Below are 23797 nucleotides of genomic sequence, written 5' to 3'. Positions count from 1 at the left end.
AATAAGGATAGCTGATCAGCAGAAAAAGTCAGACTGATCACAAGTTAACGATCACTAAAATAGACGTAGCACCACCCCAGTAAGTGTTGCTAGAAGATGACTGACCCCAAAGGTTGCCCTGACCTTGTAAGCCACCTTACGCCTCTGACACCATGGGTTCAGATTTAATTCAAAGTAATAATGCAATTACACAGACACCAGACTGTAGCAAAGTAAATGAGTATTTTACTAAAGATTCTTGAGTCAAATAAGAACAAGGATTGCTAAGGCAGATATCTTTATTATTAAACTTTGGTCTTAGTAAATATACAAAGGGTATGCAATGCAGAGAAAGGTCACAATAATTCTAACAGTAGTAACTAGTAGGTCCTGAAGAACCTATGACCCCAGGTATAAAAGGGAAGAGAATTCTTTATGTCAGACTGCTCCCTTTAAATCCTGATGCAAAAGGTCCCCCGTTTCCCCTACAGTATATTCAACTTACTATCTATCCCTCACCACATCTTTCCCCTCTTCAGCCAGCACTGAAATGATTGGTGTTATCCAGGTAAGTGGTGATGTATCTTCCAAGTCATGTTGCAGTGCTCAGGCCAAGCAATCGGCTGCTAGACTGAAGTCACAGGGGAGTAGGTACATGCTCCTCCATACCTGAAATAAACAGGTATTTTTGATGGCAAACATGGAGTAAGGAGTGGTGAGGAACCTCAAGTAAGATGAATACAAGGGAATTAGATGCCTTTGCAAAAACACTGTCACTTTATTCTGTATGAGCAAGATGTCACAAATGGGCCTGTTATGTATAGTTGGGGATCATAGACACTCTGTGCAGCTGACCTGGTATAGGGAAGCATGAGAGACCAGGATCTGGGAAAACATGTAATGGATTCAATGGTATGGTTGGTATGGTATAGTTCACCACTGGTGTACTGGCCTTACAGGCAGTCAGGAGTACTAATAAGAAACACTTACAGCACTGGAGTGCAGGGCCCACAGGAGTACAGGGATATTTTACAGCAGCAGGAGGCTAGGCTTACAGCCAGTGGTGTATTTTGGTTCTGTGCTTCTCTAGGCAAGACTAAAATCGCCCCCCATCTAAATGTGTACCACCCCTTTCTTCTCAAGTAGCTATTAGGGGTATCTGGGGGCTATGTGGGGTCTCTGGTGGCTATACGGGGTCTCTTGTGGACTGAGGGGTAGAAACCCCCCCTCGCTGGCCGTGCTCCCCCTACCTCCCTCTCTAGCCTGCCACAGTGCTTCACCCCCCCCCCCCCCCCCTCGCTAGGAGAAGAGATAGGAATAGGAAGGAGAGAGAGATGGCAGAGATGGAAAAGGAGAGAAATGGAAGAAAGGAAGAGAGGTGGGGGGGGGAGGAGATAGGGAGGGAGGGTGAGAGAGAGATGGGGGTGAGAGAGAGAGAGAGAGGGGGGTGAGAGAGAGAGGGGGGTGAGAGAGAGAGGGGGGTGAGAGAGAAAAGGAGGGGGAAAGAGGTGGGGGCAGAGAGAGACAGGGAGGGTGACAGACTGGGGAGGGGCTTTAGAGAGAGTTGGGGATGAGAGAGGGGAGCTATCCTATCCCTCCATACTACACCAGGAGACTCTCCCATCTCCCCAAAAAAAAACTACACCGGACTCTCACCGGCTCCTTTTTACCAGCTGTATGTAGCGAAGCTGCTGAGGCACAATTACAGCCCTGGACTCCGGCCTGCTCTGCCAACTGAGCTACTTCAGGGATCTGAGGCTGCAGCCACCGCCGCCTCCTTCTTCCGATTTGCTCCCCTGTCATCGAATGGTCAGTCCGCGAGCCGCTCCTGGTGTCACCCCTCTGGAGGGAGAAGAGGGGTGCTGTCCCTCTTTGGAGGGACAAAGGGGATGCTGGCCCTCTTTGGAACGTGAAGGGAGAACTGGCCCCCTGTGGAGGAAAAAGGGGAATGCTGGCCCCCTGTGGAGGGATTAGAGGATGCTGATGCTCTGTTGAGGGAGAGGGGAGTTGTCATGCCTTCAGCCTAAGGAAGAAATAATATCTTTGGAACTTGTAATACCAATATTGGCCACAAGATGCCACTCTTAACAAAAGACTACTGATAGACACTATTCCATGGTATTCCATTTTTCCTGTCCTTTTTCACTGGTAACTAGCTCCACCTCTTACTGAAAAGTCCCCATTTTCAGACACCTCATGGGGACTAGCTAGGCCTGCATCTCATGTTCTTGTGGAAAATTCCTGAAACCTTCTAGGAAGCATCGCTGGTATGCCTGTGAACTGTTAGCTGTATACTCAGTGCATATCTTGTTTATGTTCATGTACTGATTGGATGTTCTTATCTGTTTATTTCTAGTTTCACCTGATACCCATATCCTATCCATATCTTATTTTTATGTGACCACCATCAGTTCATCGTAATAAAACCTAAAGTTACAGACAGACTGATTATTATAGGATTGAAGGTTTAACTGTATGTTGAGCTACATACACGCCAGGGGCATATGTGTAGTGAGAACAGAACAGGGGTGCTGGGTCCATGTGGAGAGAGGGGCACTGCCACTCAAAGAAGAGAGAGGAGGCTCTTTGAAAGGAGAGGGGGGATGCTCTGTTTGCATAGCAATTTTCTGAATCAGGATATCAAACAATATATAACATTAACAAAACAAACAATGCATCAGTCCTTAGTGCCGGTTCACACTACTCCGACTTGTCAGGCGACTCGGTCACCTCCGACTTAGAAAAAGGTTCCTTGCCAGGATGTGTGTGCCCTGTCACTGGCGTTCTACCTCCCCCCCCACGGTTGCGGAATGGTTGAAGAGGGTCCAAAGGGTGGCAGAAATGGAAGACACTATTGCGCAGGCTAAAGATACCCACCACAAATATTATACGACCTGGGCTTCCTGGTTACACTTCACGACACTTCCGGACTTTAGGACATTGACCACCACATCCTAGCTGCTAGCTATTGTCGTGTCGGGTTCGGGTCGCCTCGGGCATATTTTCCCGTCAACCACTGATTACGTTCTTGGTCGGGTCCCCCCCCCTAATGCCACGGGCGTCACATATCTCTTCTGAGTATATCCTTCCTTGCTCTCTCCCCCTTTTTTCTTTCCTTCTCTTTCTATCTAGCGTCCTCTCCTCTTGTCTCTCCACCTACCCCCCCACCCCCTCGTCCCCCCCCCCCCTCCCAGGTGCTCCCCTGTTTCCCCCCAAACCGCAGTCCCGACCACGCTTATGGGCCAGAACGCTTAACTCCACCGACCCCTCCAGTGGATTTCTTCAGAACTCCCTGCCCCAGGACGACCTACACACCATTAATGGTTGCCCCCTGTGCCCGAAAACAGCGTGTTCCCCTCTGGGGGTGTCCGGACATGTGAAGGGGGCCACCACTGCCCTTGAAGATGCCTCGGTCGTGGCACACCCAACAGAGGTGGAGGTTGCAATTGATTCATGTTTGTGTTCTCACCATGGTCCTGCACCAAGGGAAGGGGGAACAAGATTGTCCTCACCTCCTTGAACGGTTTACAATGTCTATCGTACGTTGATCTTGTACTTTCCTATACTTCCCGGTATGATTGAGTCATGGTTTGTTCACCCACCCTATTTTCTGTACATGATACTGCGGTTCATCCTGTTGTTTTTTTTTTTTTTTCTCTTTTCAATGATCTTTGCATTGCTTTGTATTGCTTGAAAGTGATGTTCACTTCTTATGTCATTTCATTTTGTCACAATAAAATGTTTTGGAAAAAAAAAAAAAAAAGAAAAAGGTTCCTGCACTACTTTTGGCCGAAGTTGGAGCGACTTGCATTGACTTCCATTATGTGAAGTCAGTGCAAGCCGCGCCGAAGTCACGGTGCACGGCGACTTGTTCAAGTCGCCCTGAAGTCGTGTCGCCATAGTGTGAACCGACTCGCGTCCTTTGGAATGAATTCGCTTGCATATGCTAAATCTTTCATAAAAAAAACAGGCTTGTGTTCTCATATCCAAATGGCTGCTTCCTTTATTAATGTTCACCACTATGTGCTCCAATCATCCACATACATTAGTGATAATCCCCCCATCCGATGGGCCCTCACCTGGGGGATAAGACCAACCAATGGTCTATATTCGCTTTTGTCCCTCTCTGGGAATCTGTTTTATGCTGTCTCACTCCTTTGTTGGCAATCTTGAGTTTAGAATCCTCCCTCTTACACTTATCTCCATACACGCAAATCATAAAGAGAGAAAGCTGGACATAGTGCTTTATCTTTTAAAACAACCGGTTTATTAAACACTAAGTATAAAAACACTCACATTTTCCTGGTGTTTAGAGTGCACCAAACTGTAAAAAGCATTCAGTCCTCACAGTACGGGAATAAGACAGTCAGACAGTATTACCATGGTATGCTCACAGTGCGCACCTCAGCACGAAGACAGATTGGCCCCTTCCTATTTTTTTGTACGCCATACGCCACAGGGTCACGTGGCTGCCTCCGTATTTGTAGCTGCTAACTTTTAATCTTTTTTTTTTTTTTTTACGGGCTGGAACTCCTCTTAAGTACAAAGTGCAGGGTTCAAGTGTGTGCTACATACAGAGTGCAGGGTCAAAGGATGTGCTGCATACAGAGTGCAGGGTTCAGGGGCACACTGCATACAGAGTGCAGGGTTCAGGTGTGCGCTGCGTACAGAGTACAGGACATGAATGAGCGAGTTTGGGGTGGATGAACTTGACTGGCCTGGCCTTGACCCGATAGAACACCTTTAGGATGACTTAGAGTGGAGACTGTGAGCCAGACCTTCTCTTCAACATCAGTGCCTGACCTCACAAATGCGCTTATGGAAGAATGGTCAAACATTCCCATAGACACTCCTAAACCTTGTGGACAGCCTTCCCAGAAGAGTTGAAGCTGTTATAGCTGCAAAGGGTGGGCCAACTCAATATTGAACCCTACGGACTAAGACTGGGATGCCATTACAGTTAATGTGCGTGTAAAGGCAGGCGCCCCAATACTTTTGACAATATAGTGTATATCTCATCAAAGAAAAGGCCATACATAGTGTAACTCCGTAACATTTATTTCAAAATTATTGTAAACATATTGTACTCACAAAGCAGCAAAAGAAATAGAGCTCACCACATTCTGCCATACGGTGCACATGCGCGGTGATGTCATGAACTTTGCATACTTTTGCCTGCTATGCATACTATTGTATACTCATACCTACCAACTTTCTGAGATGAGAAAGAGGGACACCTTAATATAAGGTATGCACCAAGTTACGTGGACCATGAAAAACTGATATGCACAAAATGATTGATTAGGATCACAAGTAATTTTTTTCACCATCACTTTTCCTTTATACCATTTAAAATGAACAGATTGAATAATTTAGTGGTTGGATATACGGTTTCAGCAGTATAAGAGGGTCTATTCATCAGACCAAAAAGAGGGACAGACGAGAACTAAAGAGGCACAGAGCAATATGGGTCCAAACGAGGGACAGTTCCTCCAACTCAGGCACAGTTGGGATCCATGCATTCTTACATTGGACCAATGTATTTATGCATACCTGAGGAGCTACTACTAGGTGAGAAGACAATCACTGCTGTAGTTGGAGCTACTACAGGGATAGCCACGGTCTCCAGGGTCGTGTGCTGAGGGGCTTCCCCTCTCTATACTGACCACAAGGCATTCTCTGTTTAGATGAGGTGGAGAGATGGGGTGGTGATATCAGAGAACCATCGAAGAATGCCTTGTATTTAGTGAAAAAAATACAAGGTGGCCTGTGATTGGTGGTAGTGAGTGACCCCTTGTGGTCAGTGTACAAAGGGGAAGCCGCTTGGTATAGAACCCAGAAGATTGCTGCTATCAGGGCCGGGACGAGGGGTGGCCTGGAGGGGCGGCTGCCCTGGGCACTTTGGTATTATGTGAAGAAGGGGGGCACCACAAAGAGATTTAGGGGGAGGGGATTTGTGTTGGAAGGGGGCATTTAAGGGGCAGCAGGGGGTAAGTATTGTTTTAGGAGGGGAATTTGGGGAGGGGGGGTGGTAATAGTGGTGATTTAGGGGAATTTGTGTTGGTAGGGGGGGGGATAAGATTTGTGCTTGGAAGGAGGGTTTGGCGGAATTTGAGCTGGCAGGGGGGATTTGAAGAGGGGGGGGGGGAATTTTAGAGGTATAGGATTTGTGCTAGGAGGGGGGAATTTTTTATTTTTTTTGGGGGGGGGGCATTTGAGCTGGGGGATTTTAGCAGGGGGATGATTTGTACTGGGAAGAGGGGGAATGTATGCTTAGGGGGTGAGCATGCAGATTAGCGCTCATTGTTTTTCTAGGGGAATTTCTACTGACATGTAATGCTCATATATATGGGGGGGGGGCAGTTTGGCATGTTCACCCTGGGCTTTAGATGACCTTTTCCAGGCACTGGCTGCTATCACTGTATTAGCGCTGACTACCAAAGCGATTGCAAGCTTCCCCAGCAGTTACACCAGCAATATGAGATATGCATTGACATCCAAGCTAGACTATATGTCTTTATGCGATAAAGATCATACCTAGAGTTTAGCTTTAAAATATATCTAAACCCAAATGGCCAGTTCACACCATGCCCACACAAGAATGCACTGTGCATTCCTGTGTAATTCACATGCAGTTCTGTCAAATTCATTTAGAATGGGATGAAATCGCACTGCACCACAGTGTAATCCGGTGCGGGCAAACACACTTCGGGCAAATGCACTGCATTTGCAACCTGAATTTGGGGTGTCATAAACTTATAATTGACATCTGCTGCGGGTCGCAAATGGACTGCGTTTTGAATGTGTAGTGAATCACACAGGAAAGCACAGCTTTCTGTGCGATTCCCTTTTGGGTTGCATAGGGTATAGTTAAAACATTTTTTTTTTGTATTTGTCCCAATGACGAGCTATCCCTTCATCTCCTGTCCTACAGACATACAGTGCCTTGCAAAAGTATTCGGTCCCCTTGAACTTTGCGACCTTTTGCTACATTTAAGGCTTCAAACATAAAGATATAAAACTGTAATTTTTTGTGAAGAATCAACAACAAGTGGGACACAATCATGAAGTGGTATGAAATTTATTGGATATTTCAAACTTTTTTAACAAATAAAAAGCTGAAAAATTGGGCGTGCAAAATTATTCAGCCCCTTTACTTTCAGTGCAGCAAACTCTCTCCAGAAGTTCAGTAAGGATCTCTGAATGATCCAAGGTTGACCTAAATGACTAATGATAATAAATAGAATCCACCTGTGTGTAATCAAGTCTCCGTATAAATGCACCTGCACTGTGATAGTCTCAGAGGTCTGTTTAAAGCGCAGAGAGCATCATGAAGAACAAGAAACACACCAGGCAGGTCTGAGATACTGTTGTGGAGAAGTTTAAAGCCGGATTTGGATACAAAAAGATTTCCCAAGCTTTAAACATCCCAAGGAGCACTGTGCAAGCGATAATATTGAAATGGAAGGAGTATCAGACCACTGCAAATCTACAAAGACCTGGCCGTCCCTCTAAAATTTCAGCTCATACAAGGAGAAGACTGATCAGAGATGCAGCCAAGAAGCCCATGATCACTCTGGATGAACTGCAGAGATCTACAGCTGAGGTGGGAGACTCTGTCCATAGGACAACAATCAGTCGTATACTGCACAAATCTGGCCTTTATGGAAGAGTGGCAAGAAGAAAGCCATTTCTTAAAGATATCCATAAAAAGTGTTGTTTAAAGTTTGCCACAAGCCACCTGGGAGACACACCAAACATGTGGAAGAAGGTGCTCTGGTCAGATGAAACCAAAATCGAACTTTTTGGCAACAATGCAAAATGTTATGTTTGGCGTAAAAGCAACACAGCTCATCACCCTGAACACACCATCCCCACTGTCAAACATGGTGGTGGCAGCATCATGGTTTGGGCCTGCTTTTCTTCAGCAGGGACAGGGAAGATGGTTAAAATTGATGGGAAGATGGATGGAGCCAAATACAGGACCATTCTGGAAGAATACCTGATGGAGTCTGCAAAAGACCTGAGACTGGGACGGAGATTTGTCTTCCAACAAGACAATGATCCAAAACATAAAGCAAAATCTACAATGGAATGGTTCACAAATAAACATATCCAGGCGTTAGAATGGCCAAGTCAAAGTCCAGACCTGAATCCAATCGAGAATCTGTGGAAAGAACTGAAAACTGCTGTTCACAAACGCTCTCCATCCAACCTCACTGAGCTCAAGCTGTTTTGCAAAGAGGAATGGGCAAAAATTTCAGTCTCTCGATGTGCAAAACTGATAGAGACATACCCCAAGTGACTTACAGCTGTAATCGCTGCAAAAGGTGGTGCTACAAGGGGGCTGAATAATTTTGCACGCCCAATTTTTCAATTTTTTATTTGTTAAAAAAGTTTGAAATATCCAATAAATTTCGTTCCACTTCATGATTGTGTCCCACTTGTTAATTCTTCAGAAAAAAATTAGTTTTATATCTTTATGTTTGAAGCCTGAAATGTAGCAAAAGGTCACAAAGTTCAAGGGGGCTGAATACTTTTGCAAGGCACTGTATATCAAAGTAATGGGAAATTTCTTAGATGTCACTGAAACAGGTATCCCAAATAGAAAGTCCCCCTCTATTTCTGTCAATGGTCACTGAGACAAATAGATGAGGATATATTCTCCAAGCTGGGACAGACAGAAAAGTTAAAGTTTTGATTTATTTTCTTATCCATCCAAAAAGTTAAATAGTTTGTGACTTACCCAGCCTAACAATGCAGAGGAGAAGGAGGAGTACAGGCAGCATTCTCCCTGGGGCCAGATTTCACAAGTCACCTGAAAATGTTAGACTATATGTCGGCTCATACACACTCTTCTTATATATGTAAAGAGAAGTCCCATTCAGACAGCTGCCATCTCAGAGCAGGGTAAAGTTCTCAGGATCACTGGTCACAGGCACTGAGGTCTATCCTGGACAGGAGAAAAGACACGATCTTGAAATTTTGGGCATTTTCTAGCTGCTGTTTTCCTGCCCCTTTTAATCATTGATCAGATCCATGGAGATGTTTAACTGGAATATTTGGATTTGATAAGTGAAAGTGCTTCTAAACTCCTCCCTGGGTTTCTACTTGCAACACATATGTACAGTATGGGTCTAGCCTGTCCCCCATCCTCATCCTTTTTTTAGTAACTCTTAAGCTCACCACATACATTACAATCTGATTGTACAATCCCCATTGGAACTACTAACAAGTATGCAGTGCAGGGATCTCTAAACATTCCAGTACAAAGCAAAAATAAAATGAATGAATACCTTTTACTTGATTTATTTATTTTTTTGGGGGGAATCAGCAATTGATTTTGGGGGGAAAAAAAACGTGAGTATAACAAAGCTAAGAAATTCCAAATAAACCTGAGCCCATCAGAGTCCACACCGGAGCTGCCTAATCTCAGATTCGCCATTAAAGTACCCATTACGTCAGAGTCCCCCTGACATGAGATTCCCCATCACAGTTCCCTCTTAAATCTCGGTCTCCATCAGAGTCCCCCTTTACATGAAAGTCTCCATCACAGTCCTTCTTCCATAATAGACCCCATCAGAGCCCCCTTAATATCCAGTTATACCCCTATATATCCACCTCAGAACCCCCTTTACATCCGGTTATATACCCTATATATCCACATCAGAACCCCTTTACATCCGGTTATATACCCTATATATCCATATCAGAGCCCCTTTTATATCCAGTTATACTCCTATTTATCCACATTCCCCTTTGTATTTGGTTATACACCTATATATCCACATCAGAGCCCTCTTTAAATCCGGTTATACCCCTATATATCCACATCAGAGCCCCCTTTATATCCTGTTATACCCCTATATATCCACATCAGAGCCCCCTTTATATCTGATTATACCCCTATATATCCACATCAGAGCTCCCTTTATATCCGGTTATACCCCTATATATCCACATCAGAGCCCCCTTTATATCCGGGTATACCCCTATATATATCCACATCAGAGCCCCCATTATATCTGGTTATACCCCTATGTATGCACATCAGAACCCCCTTTATATCTGGTTATATCCCTATGTATCCACATCAGAGCCCCCTTTATATTCGGTTATACCCCTATATATCCACATCAGAGCCCCCTTTATATCCGGGTATACCCCTATATATCCACATCAGAGCCCCCATTATATCTGGTTATACCCCTAGATATGCACATCAGAACCCCCTTTATATCTGGTTATATCCCTATGTATCCACATCAGAGCCCCCTTTATATCCTGTTATACCCCTATATATCCACATCAGAGCCCCCTTTATATCCAGATGTACCCCTATATATCCATATCAGAACCCCCTTTATATCTGCTTATATCCCCTATATATCTCCATCAGAACCCCCTTTATACCCAGTTATAGCTCTATATATCCACATTAGAGCCCATGGCATTCATGGTTCCCTCAATGAACTGTAGCTCCCCAGAGGCGGCAGCACTCATGCAGCCCCAGACCGTCACACTCCCACCCCCATGCTTGACTGTAGGCAAGACACACTTGTCTTTGTACTCCTCACCTGGTTGCCGCCACACACACTTGACACTATCTGAACCAAATAAATGAATCTTGGTCTCATCAGACCACAGGACATGGTTCCAGTAATCCATGTCCTTAGTCTGCTTGTCTTCAGCAAACTGTTTGCGGGCTTTCTTGTGCATCATCTTTAGAAGAGGCTTCCTTCTGGGATGACAGCCATGCAGACCAATTTGATGCAGTGTGCGGCGTATGGTCTGAGCACTGACAGGCTGAACCCCCCACCCCTTCAACCTCTGCAGCAATGCTGGCAGCACTCATTCGTCTATTTTACAAAGACAACCTCTGGATATGATGCTGAGCACGTGCACTCAACTTCATTGGTAGACCATGGCGAGGCCTCTTCTGAGTGGAACCTCTCCTGTATGGTCTTGGCCACCGTGCTGCAGCTCAGTTTCAGGATCTTGGCAATCTTCTTATAGCCTAGGCCATCTTTATGTAGAGCAACAATTCTTTTTTCAGATCCTCAGAGAGTTCTTTGCCATGAGATGCCATGTTGAACTTCCAGTGACCAGTATAAGAGAGTGAGAGTGATAACACCCTTGCTCCCCATTCACACCTGAGACCTTATAACACTAACGAGTCACATGACACCGGGGAGGGAAAATGGCTAATCGGGCCCTATTTGGACATTTCCACTTAGGGGTGTACTCACTTTTGTTGCCAGCGGTTCAGACATTAATGGCTGCGTGTTGAGTTATTTTGAGGGGACAGCAAATTTACACTGTTATACAAGCTGTACACTCACTACGTTACATTGTAGCAAAGTGTCATTTCTTCAGTGTTCTCACATAAAAAGATATAATAAAATATTTACAAAAATGTGAGGGGGTGTACTCACTTTTGTGAGATACTGTATATGCACATCAGAACCCCCTTTATATCCAGTTATACCCCTATATTTTAACTTTACATGCATATTGTAATTGTACCTGCCGCAGCCTTTGATGCTGCTTTAATGCTGCAGCCTTTGATACTGCTGTGATCAGATTGGGACATTTGTGACAGATTAAAATTTTTATTCCTTAAACTTTATATTGTTTTTATTTCTTATACTTTATATTGTTTTATAAAGCTCACTCTTTTCTTTTCTGTGATACATATTTTTATGTTTGCAGAGTTTATTCATACAGAGTCACCAATGTACTGTAGCTGCTACAAAATTATAATTTACAAACAAAGGGAAAAGTGCATAAAGCCTACTACCTACAATGAAAAAAATCGGAGAAACAAAAATAATCTTTCGATAATCTATTCCTTAGTACACAGGTGATTATGACAGTTCATGTGAAAATATCCGAAGCTGACAAAGGCGAACATTTTTCTTGTAGGATAACATAACAAACGATTTTAGTGTAATTAGCATAGTATTTGTACGAAAACATCAAGTGACCAAGACCACGCATGCTCAGAAACAAAAGAACACATAACAATACAATACATTACATCACTTCTGAAGTTGTGTTCTGTCTAACAAGAATTTTCATAACTTTAGTAACCTATTCATTTTCAATATGAGACTAGCATGCAAAAAAAAAAAAAAAAAAAAAACGGATGTTCATTCGTCCAATTTTCTCATCACGTGTACAAGGCTTAAGGCAAACATATGGCACACATTAATAAGGGCATATGCAATGAGATTTAAAGTGACACTATTCTGACCCAAATTTTTGTAATAGTGATTTATATTTTCCTGTGACCCTAATGCCTGGCCTGAATATAGCTGAGACAATCTTCATAGGATAGCTGAACTCACCAAACTCTGGGCATCCACGAATGTCTTTATTGTGTGTAGTAGATGTGATGTTGAAGTGTTTAAGTCAGTTAAAATGCATATTTGCTGTTCCTAGGATCCTTGTGGGAACAATACACAAACTCTAAAAGAGAAAGGAGGATACATCAAAGGGGAAGGAAACACAGAAAATCCCATGTAGCTAAACAAAATGGCCACTGGATGGCAGTAAAACCTAAACAGTCAGACCAGCATAGGCTATATACACAAATGTAACTGCCCTGTCCATTAGGAATGGGCAAATGGTTTGGCCCAAGCATGAGTTTGGGCCAAACATTTGCCCGTTCGACAAATTTCGCACACCCAAATTTGCAGGGTGTTTGCTGGGTGTATTGCCCAGCAGCCTTTTTTTGGGGAGGAGGGGGCAAGGCCTAACCCGGGGGGGGGGGGGGGGAGGCAATTGCTGCCCTTGCGCCCTGTAGTGACACCACTTTATATCAGGAATATGAAATGTTGGGTTTACATATTTTTTAATGGCATTGTAGCCTAATGCCCCATACACACGTGCAGATTATCTGCAGACTTTTGTCTGCAGACTTACCAAAACCATATAATATGAGGTCAAACCTAAACACTTTCAATTTGTATGCAATCCGGCAGGCCCTTGCACTACATAGAAAAGGTAAGTCTGCAGACAAAAGTCTGCAGATAATCTGCACGTGTGTATGGGGCATTATGTGCAACACATTTTTATGAAACATTTATCAACATTATTTTAATGCTACCAAGTAATTCAAATTATCAATGCAATTAAGGCTGAGTTCATTGGTCAGTAAGTATTAAAATGCTCCAGTGTCATTGGTCAGTGTGTGTAAAAAAGCTCCAGTGTCAGTGGTCAGTGTGTGTAAAAATTCTCAAGTGTCAGTGGTCAGTGTGTCTAAAAATGCTCCAGTGTCAGTGGTCAGTACATGTAAAATACTCTCCTGTCAGTGGTATGTGTGTAAAAAAGCTCCAGTGTCAGTGGTCAGTGTGTGTAAAAATTCTCCAGTGTCAGTGGTCAGTGTGTGTAAAAAAGCTCCAGTGTCAGTAGTCAGTGTGTGTAAAAATTCTCCAGTGTCAGTGGTCAATGTTTCTAAAAATGCTCTAGTGTCAGTGGGTGTAAATTACTACAGTGTCAGTGGTATTTGGGTGTAAAAATGCTTGCTCCAGTGTTAGTGGTATGTGGGTGTAAAATTGCTCCAGTGTCAGTGGTATGTGGATGAAAAAATGCTCCAGTGTCAGTGGTATGTGGGTGTAAAAATGCTCCAGTGTCAGTGATCAGTAGGAGCAACAAATTCCAAACATCAGTGGTCAGTGGGACAAACAAATGAACATACAGTGGTTGTCACAAGGAGAAAGAAATGCCATGCCATTGGTATCAATGGGAGGAAAAAACATTAGGAAATCTATAGGGGGCTGGAGGCTCTGTAGGGGGACTCTTTGGGTACCTGGGGGGGGGGCACTGTGTGGATTTTGAGGCACTATTGGGAATCTGCAGAGGGCTTCAGGTGTTGGAGCTCAGTAGCAGGCTAAGGGGTACTGGTACTGTGGGGGCTGTTGGACTCCGTGGGTGAAGGGGAGCCCTAAGGCAAGTTTTGGGCATTATGGGGAGCCAAGGGTTCTGAAAAAGGCTATAGAGGCACTGTGGGGGACTTAGGGGCTTTTCAGGTAGGTACATGGAGAAATTGGACTGCTGTGGCTGGCAGAGAGCAATGTAAGTAGAAGGGAAGCTTGGAAGCATTGTGGAGGGCTGGGCATTACACTGTAGGCATACCTCCCAGCCGTCTCCCTGATTCGCCGGGATCATCCCAGGGCTGAGTCCCGGAATGCCCCCGGCAGTACACAGCGGCTTGGTTCCCACACACCGCGAGCAACACATGTCAGCAGGTCTCTCTCCCCGGCTGCCTCTGACACAGTGCAGAGAGTGGAGTGCACAGAACCCACCCCTCTTCCTTCCTGTGTTTTCCTGTACACAGAGAAGGAGTTGGGGAGCAGCATACCACTCTGCCACAATGCGGCTGATCTGAGGCCTGTGATTTTTACTATTATACTAACTTGCAGAGGAGAGAAGCATGGGGAGGGGGGGGTGTGGATTTGGGGTGTCTGGAGCTGGGGGAGGGGGGTGGAAGAAGCTGGGGTGGGTGTTTGGGATGGATGAAGCTGGGGTGGGTGTTTGGGATGAATGGAGCTGGAATGGGTGTTTGGGATGGATGGAGCTGGTATGGGATCATGGAGCTGGGATGGGTGTGGGGGATGGATGGTGCTGGTATGGGATCAGGGGGGAAGGATGGAGCTGGGATGGGTGTGGAGGATTGATGGAGCCGGGATGGGATTAGGGGGAAGGATGGAGCTGGGATGGGTGTGGGGGATGGATGGAGCTGGTATGGGATCAGGGGGAAGAATGGAGCTGGGATGGTATCAGGGGGCAGGATGGAGCTGGGATGGGATTGGGGCGATGGACAGAGCGGGATGGGATCGGGGGGATGGACAGAGCTGGGATGGATCGGGGGGATGAACAGAGATGGGATGGGATCGGGGGGATGGATGGAGTTGGGATGGGATCGGGGTGGTGGATGGAGCCGGAGTGTGATCGGTGTGGTGGATGGAGCCGAAATGTGATCGGGTGGTGGATGGAGCCAGGATGGGATTGGGGGGAATGGATGGAGCCGCCCCCTGCCTTCCGTACATTACATACTCCTGCCCCCTGCCTTCTGTACATTACATACTCCTGCCCCCTGCCTTCTGTACATTACATACTCCTGCCCCCGGCATTCTGTACATTACACACTCCTGCCCCCTGCATTCTATACATTACATACTCCTGTCCCCTGCATTCTATACATTACATACTCCTGCCCCCTGCATTCTGTACATTACACACTCCTGCCCCCTACATTCTGTACATTACATACTCCTAGCCCCTGCATTCTATACATTACATACTCCTGCCCCCTGCCTTCTGTACATTATATACTCCTGCCCCCTGCATTCTGTACATTACACACTCCTATCCCTTACATTCTGTACATTACATACTCCTGCCCCCTGCCTTCTGTACATTACATACTCCTGTCTCCTGCATTCTGTACATTACATACTTCTGTCCCCTGCATTCTGCACATTATGTACTCCTGTCCCCTGCATTCTGTATTTTCCTCTTTCAGTGTCCCTCATTCCGAAGTTTAAATGTTGGGAGGTTTGCTGTAGGGGGCTATTTACCGAAGTAGGGGAAGGTGAACTTGCAGGGGACATTATTAATAGAGATTGTTGTCCCCCTACCTGCTTACTGTTTAGACTTGCTTTTAATAAAGGAAGTATAATAGACAGCTATTGGCTTACCCTAGCTTTTCAGGCAGTCAAACAGAGTGTCTAATTGTAACCTGTACTACAGGTCTGGCAGGTGTCAGGCGAGGACAGAAGCTGGAAGGTGCCAAACACAAGAAAAAAATCATCATCTGCATTGTATGTAGGTGCCTTTAAAAGCCTCACTGGCACTCTCTGACCAAATCTGCTCAAAGAAAATATTGCCCCCCCCCCCCTCCCAAAAAAACATTTCTTAAACAGCAGCTAATTTTTTATTTTTATTTTTCGTTTTGGAAAGGGGTTAGAACATTTGACTTTTTTTATTACTGTACAAGACCTCACTAGGGTGGTAATCCCCTTATTTCCTGTCCACGGGACTTCAGGACAAATAACTGGGGTAACTGTTGCAACTGGGAAAAATAAGACAGCATTGGATCCTATCAGAGAAATTCACCTTTCCTCACTTTACTAATAAGTATTTTTTGGAACCTCTGTCTGCGTTGGGAGGATCTATCATTATGACAGATCCCTATGACACCAATCCTAAATAAAAAGAAAAATGTTGTCAAAGTTGAGCTATTAGTTAAAAAAAAAAAAAAAAATCAATAATCATGGCACAATGTTTGCAGAAATATATGTTTTCACATTTTCAAAAATATAATCAACATGAAATTATACTGAAATATTTGGTTTATTGAAAGCATTGAGGAGTTTTAAGTTACATACAACATAGTAAGGCACATGTCATAAAACTATAGGTGACTGGAAGAAGAAGGGCCATTCCATGAAGAATGCAGCTTATTAGGAGAAGGTTCTTATGCCGTGGTTATTTATCAGACACAGGCTTGCTCTGGCTTTCATTGTCTTCTGAATGTATCTGCAAGACTTCTGCGGTACCAATACGTTCTGGGAAAAAGTTAAAAAGTAAACTTAGTATATATGATTTTCTGTGAACGAATATATGATTATGATTTGTTTGATATAAGTTTAAAGTAAACCATTGCACCTTCACTCTGAAAGCCCTTCATCCCACCTCCCACAAGTCACTGCACAGGTCTCCAGCCATCTTTCATTATGTGGGAGCATTGCGGATGCAGAGCTGCTTATACCTTTACAAAAACTGACTTTCAGAATATCAGAATTTACATAACAAAATCGCTTGATTTAGATTAACCATTTTCAACCAGGGTTCCTCAAGAGGCTGTTAGAGGTTCCTTAAGCTGTGGCCAATGGTCCACCCAACTGATGGTGCCTGCATTCTTCCATAGCCAACGCCACTTAGAATAGGGTGACCAGATGGCCCTGGTTTCCAGGGACAGTCCGCGGAATGAGGTGGACACTGTCCCCGGACCAGGGCCGTCTTAAATATTGATTGGACCCTGGGCAAATATTTGCTTGGGCACTCCCAAAACCACTTATTAACTATTTGCAGGAGGTGTGGGCTCAAGGGCCAGCTGATTTGGGCCTCATAACAATGACTGGACCCAGGGCAGCTGCCCCTATTGCCCTGTGTTAAAGACGGCCCTGCCCCGGACCAATTCTGTCTCCTGTTTTGTGCCCGGATTTGATTTGATCAGGCTATTTCAAAGGCAGTCAGTGCAGAATTTTTTTTAAAATTTTGAATTACACTCTCCCGCTTGGCCGCTCCTACTAGCTTAGAAGGGTGTATTTTTTTTCATTATCTGTGCCCCTTTCTGATGATCATGTGCTGGTTGGAGCAGAGGGACTATTTCTTCAGTTTTGGGCGCATGCCCCTTCCACTCCCGCTTACATGTTCTTCTGACTTGTCTCAAGTCCTGGCCAGCCACCTGCCTATCTCCTTGCCTTCCCTGGCATAGTGGTAGCCGGGGCCCAGGGAGTGAGACTTGTGTGACATTGAGTCTGTCTCTCTGGCATAATGGATGGTATCATAACTCACAGGCAGCAGGCACTCTACCATAGCTCTAGCTGGCAGTGCACTGTCACAGTGTGTCACATAACATGACTGCTGGGTGCTGATTTTGTTAACTTATTGGTCATAAGTCCACCATCAGCACCCAGCAGTCATGTCATATGACACAATGTGACAGAGCCAGCCACAGCCATGATAGAGTCATGCTGCCTGTGAGTTATCATAATGCTGACGAACTTAACCAGTTGCCGATTTAGAGCAGCTGTACTGCTACAGGGCAGTCGTGCTGCGCAGGATCATGCATATATATGTGATCCTGCATTTCTGGGTATCGGAGCCTATCAGCAGGTCCAGCAGACTCGATGTCTGCTGGTACCGACGAATCGTTCTGTACACAGGCAGACTGGCAGTCTGCCTATGTAAACAAGGCAGATCGCCATTCTGTCTGTATGATCCTGTGTTCCTGCAAAGCCTTCCCTTAGTAAAAGCACCTCATCCAGTGAGAAAACACTTGTTAGGCACACATTTAACCCTTTGATTGCCCTAGATGTTAACCCCTTCCCAGCCAGTGTCATTAGTACAGTGACAAAAAATAACCCCTGAGGATTGGGACTTTCAACGGCAAGAACCAGGACTTGAGTATGAAAATATATAAATTTTATTACACGTATTACAAAGATGAAACATACATAATCACACATAAAATATATAATAAAAACAAGGTCATAGGTACGTCTTGGAACATAAGTCCTTGAGGACATGATTTAATGACGACACTATGGGGTAATGTCCTTAAATGTAATATTTGTTTCACTTTTAAATCACTAAATATATCTATATACCCATAATATATTGGCAGAGATGTATAGTAACGAAGTAGAACTACTTAAGTACTGTACTTAAGTACCGAAATGCGGTATCTGTACTTTCCTAGAGTAGAATTTTTTTCTCCTACTTCTACTTTTACTTCACTACATTTTTTCGATGATTTCGATACTTCTACTCAAGTATTTTTTTTTGTGCTGCATAGTTACTAGTTACTTTTAAAAAAATTACCACTGCCAGAACAGTAGATGGCAGGTTGCATAAAGCTCAAAAAAATGTGTATAATGTCATTTGTAAATCAGCGCATACGAAAATAAAGGCTGTGTATAATAAAAGCTGCTATACCAAATCTTTCCAATAAAAAGAAAATATGAAACAAACAAATAAATGGTGCTACAGCGCTTAAAGTGCATCAAGAAACTACTAACAAACACAGGTTAATCATTTGAATAAATCATTTGAAATAATAAAAACAATATGATGTTCAAACTTTTGACTTATTTCTTTAATAACTACATAACACAGTACTTGTACTTCTACTTTCAGTACTTGAGTAGAAATTTTTTTTCAAAACTACTGGTACTTTTTACTTTTAGTACTTAAGTAGCAAATTTTTTGAAAAAACTACTTGCAATACTTAAGTAAAAAAAATGTTGAATACTTTAGTACTTCTACTTAAGTAACTTTTTCTGCGAGCACTTCCACTTCTACTCAAGTAATTTTTTGATCGAGCACTTGTACTTTTACTCAAGTAGAAATTTCGAGTACTTTATACAAGTCTGTATATTGGACATGATCTCTTCTTTCCCTTTCTTCCATATACATTGCCTGACAAATAAAACATAGATCTGTTTCTTTAACGGATGCAGTTAGTCCATACGTTTTCATTCTATTTCAGTCCCAATTTCTGTGAACCTCATTGTTTACATACACTTTTGCTTTAGTCCTTTTGGATTAGTTGCCCTTTCTTTCTACCTATTACTACCCTTTATCATACATCACATACTATAGCATATAAGTACCACTGTGTGGCTATTTAATACACTCTGTTTGCGGTGGCCTCTGCTCCCGTTTTAATTGAATGTTACTTCAAAAGTATCCAATATCAATCATGTCCTATTTTTTATATCTGCTCCTTTATGTAAACACAGAGTTTGCCTTGTTTTGATGTCTTTGTTTTTGGTTCCGCCCCCTCAGCCGCAGCTTTATATTATCGACAGTGATGCTCACCGGACAGATCCTCCCCCCGGTGCACACAGGGGCGTCTTTTCGCCCCATTACCGGTCACCTGATCCCGCCGTGGGCGGAGATTCAGACCCGGATGTTGTGCGTCGGCGTGCCCGGAACGCACGCCGCGGCCAACCATGTGTGGGCGGCGTCTGTGCGTTCCGGACACGGGGGACCTCCATTGGTCCACACACGTCCCGGGAGGAGTTTAGACGCAGGCTCCGGCGCATGCGCCGGCGTACTTAATGGCGGACCGCGCTCTACTCAGAGCGCGCCGCCATTACTCACACATACAGGGCTGTACAGGTAAGTTATCCTCTCTCTGGACATCTTGAACTATTTTTGTGATACTTGCACTTGCCATAGAATTTTTACTAACATCTATTCTGGTATCTGGGCACCTTTTGGGACTTCCAGTAGTACCATCTCTCCCTCACTTGGTGACTTTTATCCTCGGCCATATATTGCTCCTACATTCCTCCCCACCACCCAGTTTTCTTTTTCTTTCTCTTTCCTTCTTAAATTATAGGACTCACTTTGGGAAATGAGGCCTTCTCCATCCTTACTCTTACCTCCTATCTGCTAATCCTCTGATACTCCATATATTTTCATGCTTGACATGTTTTAGGTCAACAGGGATGCAGTGCTGGATACGTCCCAGCACTATATATCTATCGGGGGACACCTCCATTCTACTACTAATTCACAGGTAGTCATTACCAACAATATCTTTTCCTATTTCCCATTTCAATCTTCATTATGGATATACTCCATTTAATTTTCCTTCTACTTTTCCTTTTCATAACCATCTAGATGATCTGTGTGTTTTTGACCTTACCTTGGAGATCCTCGTGGGAATTTCTGATCGTGGAGCTCTCTTCTCACTGTCACTTGCCAAACCACTGTGTATTTGGCTTATAACCATTCAAATCTCCTTTGGAAGCCCATACAACATGAATAAATTGTTCTGAGCCTATCTTGCATAGACCCAGCCAAACTGGCGTATACTACTTGCGGCCATAGACAATTGAAGGCCTTTTTCTCATCCACCAAGGCCCATCCCTTTGGTCTCACGTCCTGGATTCCACAGAGGTCTTACATATCTGGTATGTAATCATAGAGGCATTTCTGCCCCCTTTTTCACATCTAAATACGACAAACACTGTGTATAATGAATTATGTGATATATTGTTTCTAACATTGTTTAATACATGTGAAATCTAATTCTATGCTTACCATTTGCATCATACTCATTGTTACCTTTTATGCTCTTAGTCTGAGCTCTGGTGTTCTCTGGACTATCGAGAAAGGCAATTGGACCGAAACGCGTCTAGTCCGATCCAGACACCTCAGACCCTCTTGGTTCCAAGACGTACCTATGACCTTGTTTTTATTATATATTTTATGTGTGATTATGTATGTTTCATCTTTGTAATACGTGTAATAAAATTTATATATTTTCATACTCAAGTCCTGGTTCTTGCCGTTGAAAGTCCCAATCCTCAGGGGTTATTTTTTGTTCCATATTCATTAGGGATGTTGGCAAGATTCCAGGTTTAAAACACAGAATCCGAATTTATCTTTTCTTAGTACAGTGACAGTGCATATTTTTATGCAGTCCTGCTATAAGTCGCTAATTACCGCCATTACTAATAAAAAAAAAATATGCCCCCGGATTTCATTTTAAAAATCTGGTCACCTTAACAGCAGAATGATACCAATGATCTTTTTAGTTGTCTGCAAGGATAGCATTCTGACTATGAATGTAAGGAGCACTGTTCCCCCTGACCCCCAAAGAAATTAAACATTTTTTTCAAGGGTTCCTCTGAGGTAAAACAGTTAAAGTGGAAGTAAACTTGTATCTCTGGCTTTTACCTATAGGTAAGCCTATAATAAGGCTTACCTATAGGTAGTGTAAATATCTCCTAAACGTGCACTGTTTAGGAGATATTTAGTGTACATACAGCTAGTGACATCACTGGCGCATGCGTTCTGAAGAAACCTCTGTTATCGTGTTTTTCAGCCAGTCACAGAGCCTGGAGTCCGTGAACCCAGGAGCAAGACAGTTGAGGATGGAAGCGCCTGCAGCTCTGACATCTCAGCACTATAAGGCTTCGTTTTAAGGTAGGTTTAACATAATGTGCTGGTTTACAATGCATGCTAGCACATTATGACATTACCTTGCAGGGTCCCAAAAAAAAAACGTCCAGCGGTTTACAACTTCTTTTAGAAAAGCTGATTTAGTGGCATAAGTTATTGGTAGGGTTTTACACCTGATGCACTATTAAAACTTTTTTTAACTTCTGAATGATGTAGGTTCAAATAAATATTTTAAAAGCACCCTTCAACTTTCAAGAAATTCCAACGCTCCAGATAATACAGAAATATTAATATTGCTGTATTATTTTATTGATATTAATATTGCTGTAATATATACAGTGCCTTGCGAAAGTATTCGGCCCCCTTGAACTTTTCGACCTTTTGCCACATTTCAGGCTTCAAACATAAAGATATAAAACTGTAATTTTTTGTGAAGAATCAACAAGTGGGACACAATCATGAAGTGGAACGAAATTTATTGGATATTTCAAACTTTGTTAACAAATAAAAAACTGAAAAATTGGGTGTGCAACATTATTCAGCCCCTTTACTTTCAGTGCCGCAAACTCTCTCCAGAAGTTCAGTGAGGATCTCTGAATGATCCAAAGTTGACCTAAATGACTAATGATGATAAATAGAATCCACCTGTGTGTAATCAAGTCTCCGTATAAATGCACCTGCACTGTGATAGTCTCAGAGGTCCATTTAAAGCGCAGAGAGCATCATGAAGAACAAGGAACACACCAGGCAGGACCGAGATATCGTTGTGGAGAAGTTTAAAGCCGGATTTGTATATAAAAAGATTTCCCAAGCTTTAAACATCCCAAGGAGCACAGTGCAAGTGATAATATTGAAATGGAAGGAGTATCAGACCACTGCAAATCTACGAAGACCTGGCCGTCCCTCTAAACTTTCAGCTCATACAAGGAGAAGACTGATCAGAGATGCAGCCAAGAGGCCCATGATCACTCTGGATGAACTGCAGAGATCTACAGCTGAGGTGGGAGACTCTGTCCATAGGACAACAATCAGTCATATACTGCACAAATCTGGCCTTTATGGAAGAGTGGCAAGAAGAAGGTTTAAAGTTTTGAAGTTTGCCACAAGCCACCTGGGAGACACACCAAACATGTGGAAGAAGGTGCTCTGGTCAGATGAATCCAAAATCGAACTTTTTGGCAACAATGCAAAACGTTATGTTTGGTGTAAAAGCAACACAGCTCATCACCCTGAACACACCATCCCCACTGTCAAACATGGTGGTGGCAGCTTCATGGTTTGGGCCTGCTTTTCTTCAGCAGGGACAGGGAAGATGATTAAAATAGATGGGAAGATGGATGGAGCCAAATACAGGACCATTCTGGAAGAAAACCTGATGGAGTCTGCAAAAGTCCTGAGACTGGGACGGAGATTTGTCTTCCAACAAGACAATGATCCAAAACATAAAGCAAAATCTACAATGGAATGGTTCACAAATAAACATATCCAGGTGTTAGAATGGCCAAGTCAAAGTCCAGACCTGAATCCAATCGAGAATATGTGGAAAGAACTGAAAACTGCTGTTCACAAACGCTCTCCATCCAACCTCACTGAGCTTGAGCTGTTTTGCAAGGAGGAATGGGCAAAAATGTCAGTCTCTCGATGTGCAAAACTAATAGAGACATACCCCAAGCGACTTACAGCTGTAATCGCAGCAAAAGGTGGCGCTACAAAGTATTAACTTAAGGGGGCTGAATAATTTTGCAAGCGCAATTTTTCACTTTTTATTTGTTAAAAAAGTTTGAAATATCCAATAAATTTCATTCCACTTCATGATTGTGAACTTGTTGTTGATTCTTCACAAAAAATGAAATGTGGCAAAAGGTCGAAAAGTTCAAGGGGGCCGAATACTTTCTCAAAGCACTGTATTAATCCCCCTTAATATAACATGCCTAAAACTTAAATGTGACTTCTCTGCTATGGATAGCAGGAGAAAAAAATCTTCTTGAGCATGCTGATAGCAGCCTATGTGTACATTGACACAAAGGATAATATGCTGGGGAGTTTATTGGCTGCAGAAAAAAATGTCTGACGCCAAAAACAGCAGCAGTATAGACGTCCAGTGTGC

At 43.5% G+C, this 23797-nt stretch overlaps 2 protein-coding genes across 3 annotated transcripts in view; both read right to left on the bottom strand.

Moving 5' to 3' along the window:
* The window catches only part of LOC309564285 (microsomal triglyceride transfer protein-like), a 227562-nt gene extending 218603 nt beyond the window's left edge, over positions 1–8959 (bottom strand). Inside the window, exon 1 of the mRNA XM_082268911.1 lies at positions 8726–8959. Coding sequence (XP_082125037.1) covers positions 8726–8768 — 43 coding nt within the window. The 5' untranslated portion in view covers positions 8769–8959. The remainder of the gene's footprint in view (positions 1–8725) is intronic.
* Positions 8960–16330: 7371 nt separating this feature from the next.
* TBATA (thymus, brain and testes associated) overlaps positions 16331–23797 on the bottom strand; it is a 45463-nt gene continuing 37996 nt past the window's right edge. For both annotated transcript variants that reach the window (XM_082266793.1, XM_082266794.1), the window contains exon 10: positions 16331–16553. In XM_082266793.1, coding sequence (XP_082122919.1) covers positions 16474–16553 — 80 coding nt within the window. In that variant the 3' untranslated portion in view covers positions 16331–16473. The remainder of the gene's footprint in view (positions 16554–23797) is intronic.

The sequence above is a fragment of the Pelophylax lessonae genome, assembly GCF_965119305.1.
Source record: "Pelophylax lessonae genome assembly, chromosome: 9".
Taxonomy (NCBI): domain Eukaryota; kingdom Metazoa; phylum Chordata; class Amphibia; order Anura; family Ranidae; genus Pelophylax; species Pelophylax lessonae.
This window is presented reverse-complemented; position numbering and strand designations above follow the sequence as displayed.